Source organism: Fomitopsis serialis, assembly GCF_022376445.1.
Source record: "Fomitopsis serialis strain Sig1Antser10 chromosome Unknown B0H18scaffold_43, whole genome shotgun sequence".
NCBI classification, from domain to species: Eukaryota; Fungi; Basidiomycota; class Agaricomycetes; order Polyporales; family Fomitopsidaceae; genus Fomitopsis; species Fomitopsis serialis.
The window spans coordinates 97,166-113,523 of NW_025955003.1; the positions used below are offsets into that span (position 1 = coordinate 97,166).

The 16,358-nt window shown below is 57.5% G+C and overlaps 7 protein-coding genes across 7 annotated transcripts; 2 read left to right on the forward strand and 5 right to left on the reverse strand.

Annotated features, from left to right (window-relative positions):
• Window positions 1–1,030: 1,030 nt before the first annotated feature.
• Window positions 1,031–2,144, reverse strand: B0H18DRAFT_1013112 (uncharacterized protein; the record flags this gene model as incomplete). The annotated part of the gene is made up of 2 exons (XM_048029086.1): window positions 1,031–1,397; window positions 1,457–2,144. Coding segments are annotated over 2 exons (725 nt in total), but the record flags the coding sequence as incomplete, so codon positions are not given.
• A 192-nt stretch (window positions 2,145–2,336) lies between these two features.
• B0H18DRAFT_444542 (uncharacterized protein) lies at window positions 2,337–3,612 on the forward strand. Its single transcript, XM_048038128.1, has 2 exons — window positions 2,337–2,719; window positions 2,756–3,612. Exons 1-2 carry the CDS (start codon window positions 2,459–2,461, stop codon window positions 3,572–3,574), a joined length of 1,080 nt encoding a protein of 359 aa, XP_047892267.1. The 5' UTR covers window positions 2,337–2,458; the 3' UTR covers window positions 3,575–3,612.
• A 1,576-nt stretch (window positions 3,613–5,188) lies between these two features.
• On the reverse strand, window positions 5,189–6,651 carry B0H18DRAFT_1120117 (uncharacterized protein; the record flags this gene model as incomplete). The annotated part of the gene is made up of 3 exons (XM_048034057.1): window positions 5,189–5,220; window positions 5,274–5,601; window positions 5,668–6,651. 3 exons carry the CDS (start codon window positions 6,649–6,651, stop codon window positions 5,189–5,191), a joined length of 1,344 nt encoding a protein of 447 aa, XP_047892268.1.
• Window positions 6,652–6,877: 226 nt separating this feature from the next.
• Window positions 6,878–9,134, reverse strand: B0H18DRAFT_444482 (uncharacterized protein). Its single transcript, XM_048038126.1, has 4 exons — window positions 8,894–9,134; window positions 7,763–8,840; window positions 7,359–7,698; window positions 6,878–7,305 (listed from the first exon to the last, which is right to left on the reverse strand). Exons 1-4 carry the CDS (start codon window positions 9,016–9,018, stop codon window positions 7,274–7,276), a joined length of 1,575 nt encoding a protein of 524 aa, XP_047892269.1. The 5' UTR covers window positions 9,019–9,134; the 3' UTR covers window positions 6,878–7,273.
• Window positions 9,135–11,017: 1,883 nt separating this feature from the next.
• On the reverse strand, window positions 11,018–11,605 carry B0H18DRAFT_444518 (uncharacterized protein). The gene is made up of 2 exons (XM_048038127.1): window positions 11,107–11,605; window positions 11,018–11,054 (listed from the first exon to the last, which is right to left on the reverse strand). Exon 1 carries the CDS (start codon window positions 11,550–11,552, stop codon window positions 11,274–11,276), a length of 279 nt encoding a protein of 92 aa, XP_047892270.1. The 5' UTR covers window positions 11,553–11,605; the 3' UTR covers window positions 11,018–11,054; window positions 11,107–11,273.
• Window positions 11,606–13,995: 2,390 nt separating this feature from the next.
• Window positions 13,996–14,924, reverse strand: B0H18DRAFT_878215 (uncharacterized protein; the record flags this gene model as incomplete). The annotated part of the gene is made up of 2 exons (XM_048040610.1): window positions 13,996–14,322; window positions 14,355–14,924. The coding sequence occupies 2 exons, from the start codon at window positions 14,922–14,924 to the stop codon at window positions 13,996–13,998; spliced, it is 897 nt and encodes a 298-aa protein (XP_047892271.1).
• A 691-nt stretch (window positions 14,925–15,615) lies between these two features.
• On the forward strand, window positions 15,616–16,324 carry B0H18DRAFT_444670 (uncharacterized protein). The gene is made up of 2 exons (XM_048038129.1): window positions 15,616–15,969; window positions 16,026–16,324. Exons 1-2 carry the CDS (start codon window positions 15,774–15,776, stop codon window positions 16,250–16,252), a joined length of 423 nt encoding a protein of 140 aa, XP_047892272.1. The 5' UTR covers window positions 15,616–15,773; the 3' UTR covers window positions 16,253–16,324.
• Window positions 16,325–16,358: the final 34 nt, after the last annotated feature.

Consider the following 16,358-nt stretch of genomic DNA (forward strand, 5'->3'; position numbering starts at 1 on the left):
CACCCCCGCTCCTCGCGCCCAGAGTGTGCCCGTTCCCCGTACGGAGGCGGCACCTCTTGCTTCTGCAACACCAAAGCCTGCGCCCGTACAGAAGCCCAGTCCTCTTCCCGCAGCTTCTACTCCTCCTCCTCCTCCTCCTCCTCCTGCAGCTTCCGTCACTCGGCCTCGGCCTGCTGCGCCCGCCCCTCCGACCGTCGTGTCCACCCCTCCAAGAGACTCACTCGCATCTGTGATGTCTTCTGCGCCATCTGCAGTAGTGCCTACGCCTCCCGCAGACAAGAAAGTCTACACCACGCAGCCTCCCACCGAACCCGCTCCCATTCGATGGCCTGAGGCATTACCGACAGCTCCTGGGCCCGATCCCATGAACGTCTTTAAGGACGACAAGCGAGACGCCATGAGTGGACAAGAGTCTACCCCCGCTCCCTCTGTACGTGGTCCTTGGCTTATCCTGTGCAACTTTCACTTACGATTGTTCGATGCAGAGCATGCAATGGAACACGCCACAGCCTAACCAGTTACCTACACCGCCGTTGTTCAGCATCCAGCCGTATCAATCGACATCGATGGATGACACACCGATGGAGGACGAACCTCAACAAACCGTGCACTCCGCCTTCGGCCCCACCTCCGTCCCACAGTGGCCGACTTCGATTGCCCCAGCCCCACAATGGCAGCCGTCCGGAGAGCAGAGCCAGTACAACACGCCTATCGCTCTCCCGCAACTTCCTACAGGTGTTTTCTATAATGCTCCATTCGCCTCGGGGGGCGATATGGATATAGCTATACAAATGGACGAAGATATCCCGCGCTCCCGACATCGCCCAGCATGGGTTGACCGTCGTGGGCGTGCTGCTCGCGATGCTTACCTCGCCCTGGCAAAGCGGCCGTCGAAGAAAATCTTCCGACTGCGCGCAAGGCGTCACCATCATCGCACGCGATACCTCCCTGTCGTCGTGCCGCCACGGCTCGGACGGTCTCATGGTGTCAGGCGTCAGGTTGCTGCCCGGAAGAACGCGCTTAAGGGACAGCGGAAGACGGAACGGACCCCTTTGCAGAAGCGTTGCGGCACGATGTGCAGGTTTGCACGACAGGTCCTCACTCGCCGCCGGCGGACGGAGCCTCGCTGGGAGCTGTTTGTCGAACGGAGGACCTGGGCGGCTTGGGAACTTACGCCCGATGTAGACGTAGAGATGGACTTCGAAATTCCTTCAGCATCAACAGGAGCAGTCCCCGCTAGCCCGACCACCTCACCGTCGGCGATGAAGCCATCGGATGCTGCGGGATCGAAGGACGTCACCGCCAAGGAAACTGCTGCATCCAAGGCACCTGGTACTGCTCAGAAACCAGCAAGTGTTCCTCATGCGACACCGGATGCGCGAGGGCCAGATAAGTCGGTAAGTACGACTGCAATCTTACTCCCGCGATTCGAAGTAACGTAAATTGGTATCGCCAGGGTGCTATTGTCATCCCCAAGGCCTCTGAGCCCGAGCAAGCGAAAAACACATCTCGGAAGCCCGGCTCACCGAAGGCTAGTAGCTTCCCGAAGCCCAGCTCACCGAAGGCCAGTTCACCGAAGTCGAAGCCCAGCTCACCGAAGGCCAGCACACTAACTACGCCAAGCACCCCCGCGAATGCTACGAACGCCAGATCCAGCTCGCAAACTGCACTTCCTGTGAAGACAACGACCTCTGCCACGCAGCTCAAGGGAAAGGACCAGGAAGTCACTTCTCCTGTCCCCGGCGCGACTCTCGTTGATCGGAAGGGCAAGGGCAAGGCTAAGTGGATCGAGGAGGAAGCTGTGGTAGAGAGTTCTGAGGCCGACGATGAGGATGACTCCCGAGTTTTTGAGGCCGCGAAGAGACTGTCGCTGGGCAGTAACACAATCGATCCTGACATTGTGAGACAGCAGGCCGCGCTATTATCTCCCCGTCGAAGCGACTTGGATCCGTCGATGCCTGGTCCATCAAGGTCACCGGACTTGACGAACAATCTGCGGGCCTTACAGGACCCACCTGTGGCCCTTGCTACCGATGTTACTTGCAGTACCGACGACCATGTTTTAGCGGCTTCAGCTGAAGCCGCTTTGGGGGAGGAAAGCAAACACGTAACCGAAACGCGGCGACCGCTGGACAAAGACATGACAACGGCACCGTAAGTCGTCGCTTGGAGTTTTGCTCGTTCTGACATGCTGATTGTGATTGTTGGACACAGGGGCCAGCAGCAGTCAACTCGTGTCTCTGGCGATGTCTTGACTGGTGCAGCTGCAAATGCAAAGCCACCGGCTGCTGGTAGGATGATAGCGCGAGAGAGTCCCGCTCAAACAGTCAGGAGTACATCAGTGCCCACTGCTGCCCAACCGGTCAATCAACGTTGGACTGTTCGAGCGGGTGAACAGTCCAGTCCTACATCCTCTGAGGCTCAGGAACCTGCAGCGTCGGGAGCTCAGTCTCTGTCGATGTCTCCTGTCCAGGGAGCGAAGTCGACTGTGCAGCCAGTGAAATCACAATTACCCGCAACTACAGCCTCACCTCGTCCAGCTCCAGCTCACACTGAACCCGTGTCTGCAGCGCCGGTGCCACCGACGTCTTCAACTCCAACGGTGCAACGACCCACCATTTCTGCACAGCCTGCGAAGCCCGCACGCGGTCGAGGCGACTTAGATGCGGCCCAACCGTCCTTGAACCCAGCATCTGCCAAGGCCACGCCGGATACCAAGGCCACGCCGGATACCAAGGCCACGCCGGATACCAAGGATGCTCGCTCTGTGCCCCCGGTCGCTCTGGCACTGAAGACTGCTCCTGCGACGGTCCCCGTCAACAAACCGGTCGAGCAGCATACCGACAAGCCTCTCAAGGTTTTGCCTAAGCCTCTGCGACCTGCTGCTTCGACAACTGCTCCCGCCGCGCCCACTGCATCAATGTCATTCCACGACTTCCTCGCTGGGTTACCACCCACGTCTCACGTCACGTCTCCACTCAGGGCACCCGTATCCAACTATCCAGCCTCGGTTCGCGGATGCTCAAAGCTGCGCCTGAAAATGCAGCCGACGTACTGGGAGCCGCTCAAGCCAATAGTAGATATACCTCAGCCGCCGTGCTACGTCCACCAAGTGCACACGTACAGCAACTTTGATTCCGCGCATTACGCGTGGGCGCTGGCCGAGCAGGCTGCACGGAAAGCAGAAGCTGCTCTTGCGACGGCTGAGCATGCATCAGCGGGCCTCGAAGCTGGGCCGACCCCACCCGCACAGGCGTACAACCCCGAGACGGAGGACTATGATTCGCCTCTGATGCCTGGCTACCTCAGCCTGGACGCGCTGTCCGTAGGCCACAGCGAGAGCAGCGACGACACAGATAACTCCTCGTTCTGTGGATCTGAGGGCGAGTTTGAGCCCGGCGCGGATGGCCACTGGTCTGATGGACATATCGACGAGGCTAGCCTTGCTCGCTGGCGGCGCGTGAAGATGGTTGCGCGTATGGCTCAAGGTGCCGGACTTCTGGCTGGCATTGCTGTGAAGGCCGTCTATGTGGGTGCGCGCGGAGTCGCTGGGTGGTGGTCCCGAGCGCGCTGAAGCATTAAGACATACTTTGCTATGGTGCACGTCGTCGTTCCAGCAACGGCACCGGCGCCCCTGCCTTGCTGTCGCATGATTCCTCAGGCTCCCGCTGGCGCAATAGGCCCGACTTATCTAGCAGAAGGGCGCTTCCTCTCGATCAGCCAGCGACATTCCGGTCCTGACATTGTCGTGCGATTTGCTCCCGGACCCGAGCACTCTGTCATCACACGCGCGTCTGCCTCCTGCGGCACGACTCCGTCATCTAGCCTCTCTGATCTAACCGGGCCAACCTCCTCTTCTCAATCCCCGAGCTCCGATACCCGTTCTCCTCATCCTCCTCTCGGCCTCTCTCAAACACCGCACAGCGGTCCATCTTACATACATCGATCTCATTATGATTAAGCATTATCATCTGGACTCAACTACTATGTTATACCCTACTTGCTGTTGTACTGACGCTGACATTATACCCGCACCAGTCGCCGTTGTATCACCACTGCGCGATGTAGCCTAGTTCTCTATCCGGATCCTGTGGAGCATACCATTATATACCATCCCACCACGCGTCCGACCTGTAGGCTCGTAGATCTGTAGCTGCACTCACCTTGCATATGTCTCCGCTCGCATCAGCATTCGCATCTGGTACACACTCACATTTACATTGTATTTCTGCATTTACGGATACATAGTTGCTGCAATATACCACAGCTCTGAAGGGCCAGCGGCCCTCTCATCTGGATACCCGCTATTGCTTGTGGTGTGATCTCTGCGACAAGTCTAGTATATGTCGGTGATGGCGGCTCCAGACACCACGCCTCTCATCATCTCAACGAGCCTCCGTGCAATCCACAGCTTGCTGCGATGTCCTTTCAGAGATAATTCAGCGAGTGATACGTCCCTGGGCTCATTCGAACATCTGCGACAGAATATCAACTGCGGATAGACTGGAGACAGCGAAGGCATAGGACGACGTTCAACTGCGACCGACGTAAGCGAAGATTCCATCATCGAGTGATACACGAACGAAATGAGTAGACTGCGCTTCGAAAGCCTCCGTCGCTCGTAACTCTCGTAGAATGAGCGACACGTGAACTCGAGACAGTGGCCATAACTACCACCCCGGGCCGAGTACACGACGGAGACTACATGGTGGCCTTCTTCCATTACGGCTTCTGAACTGTTTACTTATAACATCGATAGGTACCTGGACAAATTCCGGATATTAGCATTGAACTAAGGAAACCCATGATACTCACGAGGAACTTGGCTGGGAAGGTCTTGTGGCACGATTTTGTTCATGCCGATGTCCTGCACTGTACTTGTTGTCGATATACCGATGCTTGTCGTCACGTCTAGGGCTCACGCAGGCGACATGTGCCTCTTCGCGACATTGAGCAGATTATCACATCCCGAACGCAGCCGTCAGTGTGCGTCATGCGAATCAACTCTTGCAGTACTATCCATAGCATCTCTGATGAGTAAGATATATCATTGGACAGCAAAAGCGAACCGTATGTCGTACAGACGCCCTCCGGACTAGCATGCTCGTGATATCACCTAGTAGGGCACTCGCCGAGCTCCATTGCACTCTCTCTGAGCTCACTTGACGATCTAGCTCTCCCTTCGTATTCACTGGCCGGTGTATTGCAGGGCAGCTTCCTCTGGTTGCCAGGATCAGCCGCTGTTTCCATCGCTCGCTGAAAGTGCAACTGACCATTAAATCGCAACGTGCGACAGAACTCCGGAGACTGCAGGTAGCTATGGATCCTCTCGCCTTGCCAACTGGGAATCGGCCGCACCGTGCGATGGCCGCCATCGCCCTCGACGCGCCCCCAGGTAAAATTCGAGGAATTGTCTGCGTGCCTCTCGCCAAGGACCTGGAAGTAGAACCGAAGCGAGGGTATTGCGGAAACGTGGGCGTCCTGCAATCGTTGCAGCAAGTCTAGCCGTGTTTCACGCGATGGTTCCGTATCAATCACGCGGGTCGCATGAACCCGTATGCAAAAGAGTTGCGAGGGCGACAGCAAAGAGGGAATATCCTTCTATATTGACGAACACATATGAGTATCGAAGACACGGATCAGAGTCAGTGTATATGTGACACGTACCATCCACTGGGCCACCACTGAATACGCTGAATACAAGACTTCGATCCTCAAGACAAGGTATCTGATTCGTGACAGTTCTGCTGAGATAATCTGTGCCAATGCCATGAAGGTCTCTGTGTAGCAGTACAGGCTCAACTCCAAAACGGCGGCGGCGGAAACGAGGTCTTTGGAAGGATAGAAATCCTGCCACTCGGCGTATAGACGCAGGTAATCGCTGCGGATGCCTAGGGCAGAGATGAGATGGAGTTTGGTTGGCTCAACCGCCAAGTGGCCCAAACGACGTTGCTTTATCTGATGGCCAGGAACTGGTAGGTCGAACTGGCAGATGTTGGTTGTCAACTTTCGTATGTTGGGAAACAGGATGAGACAGGGATGCACGGCACAAACACCCAAATGCAGACTTTCTACCTGTGGATGGGCACCAGCAGGGCTCGAAAGAAGCTGCACTGGAGGTACCCCGTCGAACTGATAGAGCTTGAGCTCCTTGACGTTGTCAAGTACGGGTGCTCGAACGATGTGTGTCGCGAATCGATCGCGTTTAAGCGTGGCCGACAGCGCTGCTTTCTCCGGTCTGCTGACCATTTTGTGTAGGACATCGAGTGTCTTCGTCCCGACGCCGAGCAGGCTTATGTCCGTGAGATTCGGCAGCGCAGCCAGATACTCTCCGACCAGCTTATTGCAACAGATAGCCTCCTCACAACCGTAGAGCTCCAGAACCTTCAGTTCCCGCGCGTGCTTGAAGATGCCTACCAGCGCATTGATGGCTGAAGGCTGCCAGGCTGCTCCCATCCCCGTCGGACCATAGATAGTCAATCCACGAGGCCATATCAGGCGATTGTCGACGTTACGGATGAGGTGGTCGTGCATCTTGACGAGCTTTTTCATGGTACGAACGGTGATTGACGCGAACACATACTGCCGCGCGATTGCATGCAGATCGCGAGATACCGACGAGAGAGGGATGCATTCCGCGGCGGAAAGCATGTCGGCGATGATGTGGAGGAGGTCATCGTTAAGAGTCAACAAACTCATACTAGGCTAGCAAGGGATTACTGAGGCCTGAGGATTGGATGTCGTGGAGGGGAGACAGCCTCAGACAAATTAAAGGATCCGGTTCAGAGTAGTGTGACACCGTCGTCACCAAGGCACGTGCTCGTAAGTCACTACAGTAGTGCTTCGGCCACACACTGTACAGACTCGTCTTGGGCACACAATATTGATTGTGCGACGTAAAAGTACAGCTATGCATATCTGTGTCCCTATCGTGCTTGCAGTCGAGCTGCTGCACGTCTCCGAGTCAAGTTTGAGAGTCACGCAGATGAGCCTCTTGACCCTCGCCGTCACGGTCGGTGGGACACTGGGCAGATGGCCAGCAATCAGACGCGGCCGTCGGACGGCGTTATGGCCGTCCTAAGACGAGTCAGCTTGAGACTGTCGATAGCATCCACGACGAGTGTGGTATTAAATTGAAGATCGAAGGCAAACCGTGATTTGAAGGGCTCTGCAGGCATCATCACGCTACAAGCCGCGAAGATACCTAGTATGATGCTCGGGCTCCGACACACATCTTCCGAGCTCGCTTGGCAATCTACCTCTCCTTTCGTATTCACCGGCCGGTATATTGCAGGGCTGCGCCCTCTGATTGTCGATATAAGTGACATTGTCCACCGCTCACTAAACGCGCGACTCACCGTCAAATTGCAACGTACGACAGAACTCTGGAGACTGCATGTAGCGATGGATCCTCTCGCCCTGCCAATTGGGGATCGGCTGCACCGTGCGGTGATCGCCATTGCCCTCAACACGCCACGAAGTGGTCTTCGAGGGACCGCTTGGTTTCCGCTGATCATCGAGGCACTCGACATGCTGGAAATAGAACCGGAGCGAGGGTACCGAAGAAACGTGAACGCTCTGCAGTCGCTGCAGCAATTCTAGCCATGTTTCACGCGATGGTCCCCTATCAACTGCGTGGGTTGCATGAACCCGTATGCAAAAAAGTTGCGAAGGCGACAGAGACGGGGTTATATTTTCCTATATTGACGAACACATGTGAGTATCGAGGACACGAAGTAAAGACAGTACATAATTCACGTACCATCCACCGGGTGACCGCTGAATACGAGTACCATTGGGTCGTCAAGACAAGATACCTAATTCTTGATACCATTGCTGAGATCATCTGTGCCAATGCCATGCCGAACTCGGTGGGACATTCAACAGAAAACAGGTTCAACTCCAGCACGGCGGCGGCGGAAACAAGGTCGGGACCTACTTCCGAAGGATCGAAGCGCTGCCTCTCGGTGTATAGACGCAGATAGTCGCTGCGGATGGCTGGGCCGGCTGAGATGAGATGTAGGTAGGTTGGCTCAATCGATAAGTAGTCCAAGTGTCTTTGCTCCACTGGATAGCCAGGAGGAGGTAGGTTGTACAGGCCACCGACGATCGTCAACCTGCGTATGTTGGGGAACAGGATGAGACAGGGATATACGGCACTGCCTTCGAGATCCAGGACTTCCAGCCGTGGATAGACCCCAGCGAGTTTGGAAAGAAGCTGCAGTTCAGACCGTGCATCGAATTGACAATTGTGCAGTCTGAGCCGCTTAACGTTGCCAAGCACAGCGGCTTCAGCTATGCGTAGCAGAGCACGATTGGAGAACAGCATGGTGGATGACAGATATGCCTTGTCCGGTCTGCTGACCATTTTGCAGAGGACATCGAGTGTTTTTGGCCCGACGGCGAGCAGGCGGATGTCCGAGAGATTCGACAGTGCAGCCAAATGCTCCCCGATCCGTGCATCGCAGTCGATCATCGCCTCACACCAGTGGAGCTCCAGAGCTTTCAACTCTTGTGCGTGCTCGAAGATGCCTACCAGCGCATCAATGGCTGGAGCCTTGTAGGGGACCTTTCCCGGCAGGCCATAGATAGTCAATTCCCGAGGCCAGATCCGGCGATTGTCGATGTTACGCATGAGGTGGTCGTGCATCTTGACTAGCTGCTTCATGGTTCCCACAGTGATGGACGCGAACACATACTGCCGTGCTATTGCATGCAGATGGCGAGACACCGACGACAGAGGTATGCATTCCGTCGAGGAAAGCATTTCGGCGATGATACGGAGGACGTCTTCGTTAAGAGTCGACAAACTCATGATGGTGGCGAGCTGAGAGTTGGGACTACAGTGAGCGTCACGGTTGCGAGTCGCATAGTCGACAGGGAAAGGACTCGCCGCTGTGCGTTTGCAGCACTACTAGTAAGTGGACGATAGAAAAGATGGATATGCGAGTGTGGCTGCACTCGACGAGGAAGTACATAACACGTGCTCGTACTAGGCCACTCGGTGAACACGTTCATTGCATCCCGCAATGACCCGCATTCATTCCTAAGTCGGACGTTAAAGTGACCGCTCGGCGCATCCTGACCATAGACTCAGATTCTGGTACCGTGCAATGCGGATGTGACGCCAATGAGGATGCTTAAGATGCGCCGACGTCATGAGATCGCGCTTGCAAAACTTGAGATGTTCTACGACGCTCCTCCTCCTAGTAGGCTGTGTGACCTTGGCTGCGGCCTGACGCAGTTTAGCCCAACCGAGGGCGAGCGAATCACGCAGGGAGTCTTTCTCACCGAGGCTCTGAGCCTTGAGGGAGCTGTCAATGTCAACAATCTTAAACCTGTCTGTGCGCACAGTGTAGATGTACAACGGATGTTGTACGGACGCGAGCAATGGCAACATTCCTATCGACCGCGAGGAAAGGTACCTCCGTTGCCCATATGTATCAACGATGGACGTGCACCTGCGGGGCGCAGGACAGTTCTAAACGTGCGGAACTGAGTATTAGGAAGAGGGCGCTACGCACACACTTACCAGGCCCATCGACACCCCGGGGCCCCTCAGACTCTCGAGCTCCTCGAGCAGGAAGAGAGAGTTCCCCGCGAGGCACACACCCTGCACAACGCTTTCACGCCAGTGCAGGGTACTGCTCCCTGAGATATACAGTCTGTCCGGATTCTGGAGGACCAACCAGAGCCCACTATCGCGTCTGTCTCGCACCTGCGCGTAGGACTTTACCCTGAGACGGCAGCCCGAGACACTGCGTAGCCCAGGGCGCGGAAGTTTGATACAGTGAGTCCAAACGTTCACTGTGAAATCGACTGATGGGTCCTTGTCAAGTTTGTGTGCTGTGTTCTGTGATGACGAAAGCGGTGAGTGTGATATCGCGTTAGAGATCGAAGGCAAACCGTGGTTTGTATTGAAAGCTTCCAGACATCATGAGGTTACAAGCCGCGAAGATACCTAGTGCGGTGCTCCGGCTCCGTCATACCCTCCGAGCTCAATTAACATTCTAGCACTGCCTTCCTTCGCAGTCACCGGCCGGTGTATTGCAGGGCAGCTTCATCTGGTTGCTAAGATAAGCCGCTGTTTCCAGCGCTCATCAACCGTGCCACTCACCGTCAAAGCGTAACGTGCGACAGAACTCCGGAGACTGCAGGTAGCGGTGGATCCTCTCGCCCTGCCAACTCGGGATCGGCTGCACCGTGCGACGGCCTTCATCGTCCTCGACCCGTCCCCAAGTGATCATCGATGGATTGTCTATGTCCTCATCGCCACGTCCTTGAAAGTAGAACCGAAGCGAGGGTATTGCGGATATGTGAGCGCCTTGCAGCAGCTGCAGGAAACGGGGCAATTGCTCTCGCCCCCATTCAGTCCAATCTGTGTGATTCAAATGGACTGTATGCAAATGAGCTGCGAAGACGACAGCAAAGGGGTGATTGTATTCTGTGTCAACGAACGTTAATATATACCGAGAAAATCGTGTGGAGGCAGAAAAGGGCATCACGTACAATCCACTGGGTCACCACTGAAGACAAGTCTTGAATGCCAAAGGATCGAATTGTCAAGATAAGGTACCTTACTCTTGATGATTTGGTTGAGACCATCCGCGCCAATGCCACGCAGCGCTCATCACATCCAGACTGCAAGTGCAACCCCAGGACGGCGGCGGAAGAAACAAGTTCGGTATCATCTACTTTCGGGGAATCGGAAAGGAGATTTATATGTAGTGAATCACTTCGGATGCCTAGAGTCGAGACGATATGTAGATCCTTTGCCGCAACGTGTAAGGAGTCAAAGTGGCGCTCCATGTAATGGCCAGCGACTGGTAGGTCGCATTCCCAGAGGGCACACTCGCTTGTGAACTTCCGTACGTTGGGAAATAGAATGAGACTCGGGTATACGGCGCTGCTGCTGAGGTCCAGAATCTCTATCTGTGGATAGGCGGCCTGGGCAAGGCTGGAAAGAAGCTGCGGTTGAGATGCTCCACGAAAGAAATCGAGTGTGAGCTCCTTAACGTTGTCAAGCGCTGGTACTCGAGCAAGGTCTGTTGGAGCTTGAAGGTGTCTATAAGATACAAACAGCACAGCTCGCTCCGGTCTGCTGACCAATTTGCGCAGGACATCGAGCGTTTTGGTCCCGATTTGATACAGGCGGATTTCCGAGAGATTTGCCAGTGCGGCCAAATGCTCTCCGACCCGTGCATCGAGGTGAATCAGCCTCTCGCAATCGTAGAGTCCCAGAAATTTCAAGTCCCGGGCGTGCTCGAGGATGCCTACCACCGCATCGATAGCTGCGGCCGCGGGGGCATTACCCTCAGGTCGTGGATAATCAATTCCCGGGGCCAGATCCGGCGATTGTCGATGTTATGGATGAGGTGGTCGTGCATCGGGATGATATGTTCCATGCGCTGAACAGTGATCGACGCGAACACGTACTGCCGTGCGATTGCATGTAGATCGCGAGACACCGACGAGAGAGGGATGCATTGCGTGGCGGAAAGCATTTCGGCGATGGTACGGAGGATATCGTCGTTCAGAGCTAACAAACTCATGATGGTGGCGAGCTGAGAGCTGGTAATAGTGAGCGTTGCGAGTCGCGTAGTCGAGAGGGCAAGGACTCACCGATGGGTGCTCGGAGCAGAGTAACTTAGATGGATGTGCGAGTGTGGCTGAACCCGGCCGAGAAGCGCGCAATCTAATCACGACACGTGCTCATACGTCTCTCCGTACGGCGTAAAAGAGCGTAAACTAGACAGAAAGCTTTGGCAACAACGTCTCGGATGTTGCCACTCCATTGTGCCGTGTAGGCAGAACCATCAATCAACGATGCCCCGTAGAATAATAGATTTCACTCTGGGAACATGTGATGCTCAGAACGCCTGCCTATGCAAATCGTCGAGCGTCAACGAGTCGATCCTCCACATCCATTCATACATCGCCACCAGGTCACCGGTCAAGCGTGCGGTTTACCCATTCGAGGGTCTTCATGTCCGACCATCACCTGAGGCCCGCCATCGATAGCGCAGAGCGATCGTGCCGGACGCCTTCGACCCGGGACGTTCCCATCGACATGAATCTGGGAGCCCTGTCAAGCACTCGGTCACGCCGCCCACATTCCAGTCATGAGTGCACGCGCGCGCCCTGGCACGGCTCTAGCATTTAGACTTGGCCCGGGTCGAAGCAGAAGGGTGGGGCGGCGTTCGGAGCTTGAACGAGCTGTTTTGAGGCGCTTCTCCCATTCAGTCGGTATGAACGCACGGCCTGCGTTCGCCCACGACGACCTTCGTGCAACGGCAGCCTTGCCAGCCTGAGCTGCCTGTGATCTATGTGTGTGATCCCGGTGATCCGCTTCGAGGTGGGATCCGCCATTGGTGCCAGTGGCTCGGCGCGGGACACGTAGTGACTGCGAGGGGGTGGAATTCGCACTCGGAGGTACTTGAAGTTGCACTGACGATGGATGAAAAGAAGGCTTGCCTGTTTACGTTCACTGCGTCGAGGTGAAGCATCGTGCCACGGCCCCTCGATCGTCAGAATGATCACGTCCGTGGAGAGATGTCGTACCTTACCCGGGTTGGAGGTCCTTCCGCTGGAGCAAGCCTCCGAACCACGAGTCTATCCCCGCGGCTCCATGCAGACCAGGCAACGCCTTCGTTTTGGCTTCGCGCACAAAGAGCGGCCGCGAGACTTCACAGTACGTTTCTGCGTGCCAGACCCGTTCGAACGCCCTGTCAAAACCTGTCTTCGCTCGAGCGACGAACGACGGCTTGGCAGGAGCAAATCATATCGCCATTCCCAAACGCGTCTGTACCTACACAGTCCGGACGCATGGCGGACGGACACTGTGCGGACGCGAGCGATGGCAACGACACCTTTGACCTCGGGAGTAAAGCGCCAAGTGGCCCGTCTGTATCAACGTCGGACGTGCACCGGCGGGGCGCAGGAGAGTGCGAAACGTGCGGAACCGAGTACTAGGAAGAGGGCTTCAGAGAACTGGCGGGGGCAGTTCCCCGCGACGCATACACGCAGCTGTGGGGGTACCGTTCCCTGAGACACCTACAGTACACACTCCGTCTGGATTCTGAAGATCTGAAGGACTCACTCAGGTTCTCCGTCGCGTCAGTCTCGCACGTGCGCGTATAACTTTCACCCTGAGAGACGGCTGCCGAGACGGCCTGTGACACCGCCCGTAGCCCGGGGCACGGCAGCAGCGTGTGCGACGACGAACTCGGAAGTTTGATAGAGTCGGCAGCTGGAGGCCGGAAGCCAGACAGATGGGCCAGAGTTCAATCGCATGGGAGGAGAGGCGACGAGGCGAACGCGTGCAGTGGAGGAGGCGCCCGCCTTGCTGACTGTTGGCGAGCGTCGCGCGGAGGGGCTGTGTGCTCGAGGTTTCGCCGCACCGCCCATCGCGCACCCACGCAGCGGACCACACCCCGGAACCGTGTGGCGTGTTAGATAGCGGTGCTAAAGCTGAAGCGCTGACGAGCAAACGGATGTTTGAAGATTTCCATTCATTTCGTGTCCACAGAGGAACAGGGAAAGATGAAGGAGCGCAAGCCTGAATAGCAAGGGATACGGTAAAGACCAGCGCCGCACACCTGGCGAAAAATTAAACGGGGCGAGAATATGAAGGTAAACGAGAGGCGTGCGCGGCACAATGGGATAAGGATACGGATAAAGGGTGGTGCGGGGGATCGTCGTGATGGTGGAGGGTGAAATGAAGCGTATGGGGCGGCGCACCACCCCGCCGCAGAAGATAACTTACTCGATGTTAAAATGTGAAATAACATGAACGGACTTGTGCTGGGAATAATGTAGAGTGCGTGCATATGGATTGTCGGTCGAGATCGCATGTTCGTGTGGTGTGCTTGGGGGCAAGGTATATCGGATATCGTGTCGTAGCGTGTACAGGTCGTTTTGCGTTCTTCTTCTGCAGTCTCCACCGTAGACCCCCTCCTCCTCTCCCACTTCTTCTCCTCTCCCGGTGAGTAGGCACTAGAAGCCACCTAAACATCCGAGATCGTCCGCCAGCGAGCAGTCGCTGAGCCGACTGCTCTCCGACAGCGCCTTGTAGCGCGCATTCGCCTCGGACGCACCACTGCGCGTGCGCGTGTGCCGCTTGCGCTCGCGCGTCGGGCTCCCGTTCCCATCGCTACTGCCATTGCGCGCATGACGAATCGCGCGGGCGTCCGTTTCTGGCGGGTGCGCGTTGCCAGAGCCGTACATGCGCGGGGGCGAGGGCGGGTGGGGGAGGAACGCGAGGGCCTCGGACTGCGAGAGGTGGAGGGACGCGAGGCCCATGGCCAGGGAGTCTGCGCCGGCCTTCCCGCTGCGCGGGTGGGCACCTAGCAGACGGACATCGGGAAGGTCAGCGACATCCGCATATAGGCGAGCGCGGGCCTACCGGCTGCGACGAGCTCGTTGGGCGGGCTCGTGAACCCGTCGGACTCGTCAGACTCGGACGAGAGGTCGGGCACGAGCGCGGGGAGGGGCGCGTGGGGGCTCGCGCGGGGCGTCGGGTCGTCGTCCTCCTCGTCGAGGGGAAGCGCCAAGGCCGCACGCGGGTGGAGGTGTCGCCCGGCGCGGCTGGGGCTGCGCCTTCTGCTGGACGATGCGCGCGGGGAGGTCTGGAGCGCGTGGTCGTCGAGGCTGTAGGTGCGGCCGGGGCAGCCGCGAGCGGGGAGGGCGCAGTTGTTGGGCTGGACGACGATGGGGGAGCGGTCGTACTGGGCGGAGGAGTGGGCGGAGAAGGTCTTGGAGAGGGCGGGGCGGGAGGGGAAGCGGACGACGGGCTGGAGGATGCCGCGGTCGATGGCGAGCAGCTCGGTGGGCTCGTCGCGTTCGCGGGCAACGGAGGGGAGGTCGGCAACGGTGCAGGGGCGTTTGAGGATGGGGCGGGGGCAGGGGCTGAATGTCGGGCCCATGGTGGGATGGCGACGGCGGGTGCAGCGTGCGCAGGGTATCGAGTGGCCCGCGAACAGAGGGAGAGAGCAAAGCGGGTGTTAGTAGCGGGGAGACATGCTGGGTGCGATGGCGATATATGATAGACCGTTTAGCGAGAGAGCAGCGCGGGCAACAAACCGCCCACGCAAATTCTGCCCGCTGACTAAGCACCCGATCCGGCTTCTGCGCGCGCCACCGCCACGGCCTCTCCCGAGCGCCCAGCCTGCCTTCGCCCGGTGTGGCTTCCTCCCCGCTTCGCCTCAGCGTGCCAGCCTCCCGCCAGCCAGCGCGCCACCATCGCGCGCCAGCCCCCCGCCAGCAGTGCCCCGCCTCGCCGACGCCGTGCGCGCGCCAGGCAGCACCGACGGGGCGCCGCCAAGCAGCCTGCCACTGCGCCTGCGTACAATGGGCCTGCGCTAGCACCGTGCCTTCTATTGTCGGAGCTTGCGTGCGTGTGGCTCTCCATCGGTCCTCTCCTCCGGTGCCCTTGTTCTCTCCCAACGTCACCTGCCATCACCGCTCGTCCAGCTGCGTGCCGTCCCAAGCATTCCTCCCTCAGTCTCCATCGGTGTGCCCAGCTCTATCACTTCTCGCGCCTAAATCTTCCGCATCTCCATCCATACGTCCACACGCATTCTCATTCCCGTCCACTTATCGCCCTGCACTAGCTCCCGCTGCCCTTGGATCCTCCGGCCTGCTTCGAACCGGACCCTCTCATCTAAGGCATTCGTCTCCTGCTCTTTGCTAACGCCCCGCGCACCACCTCCCAAGCCAAGCCTGTCTGTCCTCGGCCGAACCTTCTTCGCGATACGTGCTTCCGTGTCCTGCCCATGTCTGCACGGGCGTCCCTTCCCAATCTCGTCGAAGATTCCGTTCTATCTCTAGCACCCAGAACTTTGTCTTTAGCTTTCCGTCAAATTGATTCCCCTCGAGGCCCAGCACGCAGTAGTCCCTCCATCGTCAATCTTCAGCTTCACCACGCCCCGCGGCGCACGCTGCACAGCCGGGCTCCTCCTCACCGTTCCGGTAAGTTCTCACACCAGCCGCGGACGCTTCTAAGCCCGTCATCTCCGTCGTCGCAGTGTGCGTGCGCACGCCTATGCCCATCGCTCTTCACCCACAGACGCGCGCCGTGCCGCACCCCGCCGCGCTTGCGTCCACCGAGTTTCAGCCTGCTCTGCCAAAAATGTCAATGTTGCTTCCCGGCCCGGCTGATCTCCGCGCGTATCGTCTCTCTTCCATCGACTCTCGGCCAAGTTACCTGCACTTGGGATCGGCACGGACGACGCTGACGCGCATGTGTATGTAAACTCGAGAGCGAAGAGCCGGAGCTCGCGAGCGTGGGTCTGCGTCCTTCGCGTTCTGCGGTGAGCTCCGGGTCTGCTGGTTCATAGCAATGTCGCGTGTCTATCAGA

Coding starts and splice junctions, on each gene's coding strand:
- B0H18DRAFT_444542 (XM_048038128.1), top strand. CDS start 2,459: ATGTCTCCTGTCCAGGGAGCGAAGTCGACTGTGCAGCCAGTGAAATCA. Junction 2,720..2,755: donor AGGCCACGCCGGATACCAAG/GCCACGCCGGAT, acceptor CCGGATACCAAG/GATGCTCGCTCTGTGCCCCC.
- B0H18DRAFT_444482 (XM_048038126.1), bottom strand. CDS start 9,018: ATGAACGTGTTCACCGAGTGGCCTAGTACGAGCACGTGTTATGTACTT. Junction 8,841..8,893: donor AGTGCTGCAAACGCACAGCG/GCGAGTCCTTTC, acceptor CGCTCACTGTAG/TCCCAACTCTCAGCTCGCCA. Junction 7,306..7,358: donor TCGTACGTTGCAATTTGACG/GTGAGTCGCGCG, acceptor ATCGACAATCAG/AGGGCGCAGCCCTGCAATAT.
- B0H18DRAFT_444670 (XM_048038129.1), top strand. CDS start 15,774: ATGTCTGCACGGGCGTCCCTTCCCAATCTCGTCGAAGATTCCGTTCTA. Junction 15,970..16,025: donor GGCTCCTCCTCACCGTTCCG/GTAAGTTCTCAC, acceptor CCGTCGTCGCAG/TGTGCGTGCGCACGCCTATG.
- B0H18DRAFT_444518 (XM_048038127.1), bottom strand. CDS start 11,552: ATGAGTTTGTTAGCTCTGAACGACGATATCCTCCGTACCATCGCCGAA.